This window comes from Pieris brassicae, chromosome 8 (assembly GCF_905147105.1).
Source record: "Pieris brassicae chromosome 8, ilPieBrab1.1, whole genome shotgun sequence".
NCBI classification, from domain to species: Eukaryota; Metazoa; Arthropoda; class Insecta; order Lepidoptera; family Pieridae; genus Pieris; species Pieris brassicae.
The window spans coordinates 9,827,103-9,829,380 of record NC_059672.1 but is presented as its reverse complement, the minus strand read 5'-3'; the positions used below and the strand labels follow the sequence as shown (position 1 = coordinate 9,829,380).

General features: G+C 30.7%; 1 protein-coding gene across 1 annotated transcript; it reads right to left on the bottom strand.

Moving 5' to 3' along the window:
• Positions 1 to 1,467: 1,467 nt before the first annotated feature.
• On the bottom strand, positions 1,468 to 2,278 carry LOC123713728 (ejaculatory bulb-specific protein 3-like). Its single transcript, XM_045667551.1, has 2 exons — positions 2,041 to 2,278; positions 1,468 to 1,700 (listed from the first exon to the last, which is right to left on the bottom strand). The coding sequence occupies exons 1-2, from the start codon at positions 2,249 to 2,251 to the stop codon at positions 1,516 to 1,518; spliced, it is 396 nt and encodes a 131-aa protein (XP_045523507.1). The 5' UTR covers positions 2,252 to 2,278; the 3' UTR covers positions 1,468 to 1,515.

The window sequence follows — 2,278 nt, the reverse complement described above, 5'->3', positions numbered from 1 at the left end:
AAAATGCCGAGTTATGAAATTAATGTATTAAAATAAAGTTTTATTTAAGTCATAATTTATGACTTAATCTATCTATTTATTGTGTATATTGAAATTAGTTTTAGAATAAACCTAATATAATCACCTGATTAAAAAAATATACATCAATAAATCCCACTTTACGAATCGCTATTTCGTTTTTCGGCGTGAGTGTTACATACAAGTAATTCTATTTTGTCAACTTAATATACATTAGGGTACTTGGTAATTCTTAAACAAAGGCTTTCATTATATGTCCTACTGATGGAAAATATATGATAAAGAAGAATAAAGCTTGCAAAAGAGTTTCAATGATTTCTTTACAACGACTTGAAATAGCGACACTGCTTTTTCAAGTTGTTTGTTTGTTGCAGTATAGTTTATATACTAACTAATTCTAATATTAAGAATTGAAAAATTACTTAAATTTGCTAATTAATTTCGCTTATTGTAGAGGAAAAATGGATGAAATTGTTAACAGTAGGCAATCCGTAATATGCCTAAATGGAATATAATTTATTATTAATTATATAATATTAATAATAGATAAAATGCACTCGCTTGTGTATAATAATACACACAAAATATAGTAATTTATTTAACCTTATGTCGAATGCTCGACGGATTTGTTGTGTTTCCCCAAGGGAGTCGGTACAGAATAAGGAATTAAATATTATGACACTGTCTGGTTAACATATTCTTGAAGCCTCGTTGTATGTATAACAAAATATAATCGATTATAAGCAAATGGTGACTTTCACCAGTATAATACTCTAAACAAATACTAGCCTACGACCAACCAGGCTTCAAAAGATGAACAAGTGCTTATATGAATTATCACAAATTGTCTGTATTTCATGAGATATCGAGTATAAAAAAGCAGGTTTCTGAACGAATGTCTTAGTTGTCGATTTCTATCTTCTTGACTTGGTAATAAAACTAAAATTATATTGCTGCTTCCTAAGGTTATACACATCACTATAATCAAGAATATTTTAGTTTATTTTTTTAATAAATAGAACGTAAGGAACGTTCTTTAATTTAGAAGAAGTATTTATTTCCAACACAGAGATAAACAGTATTCACAATTTTCTTAACCAATACTCGTACAGTATTCATTTTAATTGAAAAGTGACAACAAATAAATTAAACTATTTTTTGAAAAACATGTACCACACTCAAATAAAAAATATACATTTTTTATACAGTAAGTAAAAAAGGGCGAATGAAAGCCTATTGTAAAGAAGGACTGACCTGGCTACATACACAAGAAAATAACTGAAGGAGCACGCTCAAAAAGAAAACGAAAAAGGAAATAAAACTACATATTATAACAACAAAGAACTCGGGAATGCATTTAAACTAAACTAAGGAATATCACATTTAGCCATCCAACTTTTCCGATAACTTCATATCATTGTTTTGGTTCAGGCGAAAAAAAACACAAAAAAAACAAAAAGTGATTTATTAAGAAACAGTGTCAAATTCAAAACGTCTTTAGTGTCCTTCAACAGCCTTTTCCAAAGCAGCAAAATAAAGTTTCTTCGGGTCGTATTTCTGCTGGAAGGCCTCGTAGTGCTTCGGGTAGTTTTTCTTAAGACCCGATAAGAACCCAGACCACAAGTGTTTTTGGGCGTCGTTGCATCTGTGGCATGCGGTAGTTACAGCTTCAGGCATGTTTTCTGTAAAATACACATTTTTCGTTATTTGAAGAATATAGATGACATATACTATAGATAAAGAAGTATTGATATTTTCTTTAAGACTGATTACCAAATGAACTGAAATTCGCACCAATAAATATCTGAGTCCAAAAATTATGGCGTCATTTAACGACGAATCAATTCAACTTCTTAAATTTCATAGTTAATCATATTAAACTAACGCGTAAATACAAACTGTGCCGGCATAGATTGTTTACGTTGTAACATTATAAAAATGAATAATTTCTGTAGACGAGACCTTGGTCTACTTACCACTATTCACAAAAGTAGGAAGTAGTTACAACAAACATAAACTCACCTTTATATGACAGACTAAGAGGATCACATGGAGCCCTATCCACGAAACAGTCAACGAACGCCTTTATCTGTTCTGGGTGTTTCATCACCTCTTCCACGTCGAGGTTATCATTTCCCGTGGTGAAGTATACGATATCCTCGGCGAGGGTTATCGCCATTAGTGCGGTGATGATAATTATAACCTTCATTTTAATCTGAAAAAAGAAATACATTTTTAATTCGTTTTCTTACGTTATATA

Coding starts and splice junctions, on each gene's coding strand:
- LOC123713728 (XM_045667551.1), bottom strand. CDS start 2,251: ATGTATTTCTTTTTTCAGATTAAAATGAAGGTTATAATTATCATCACC. Junction 1,701..2,040: donor TCTTAGTCTGTCATATAAAG/GTGAGTTTATGT, acceptor TGTATTTTACAG/AAAACATGCCTGAAGCTGTA.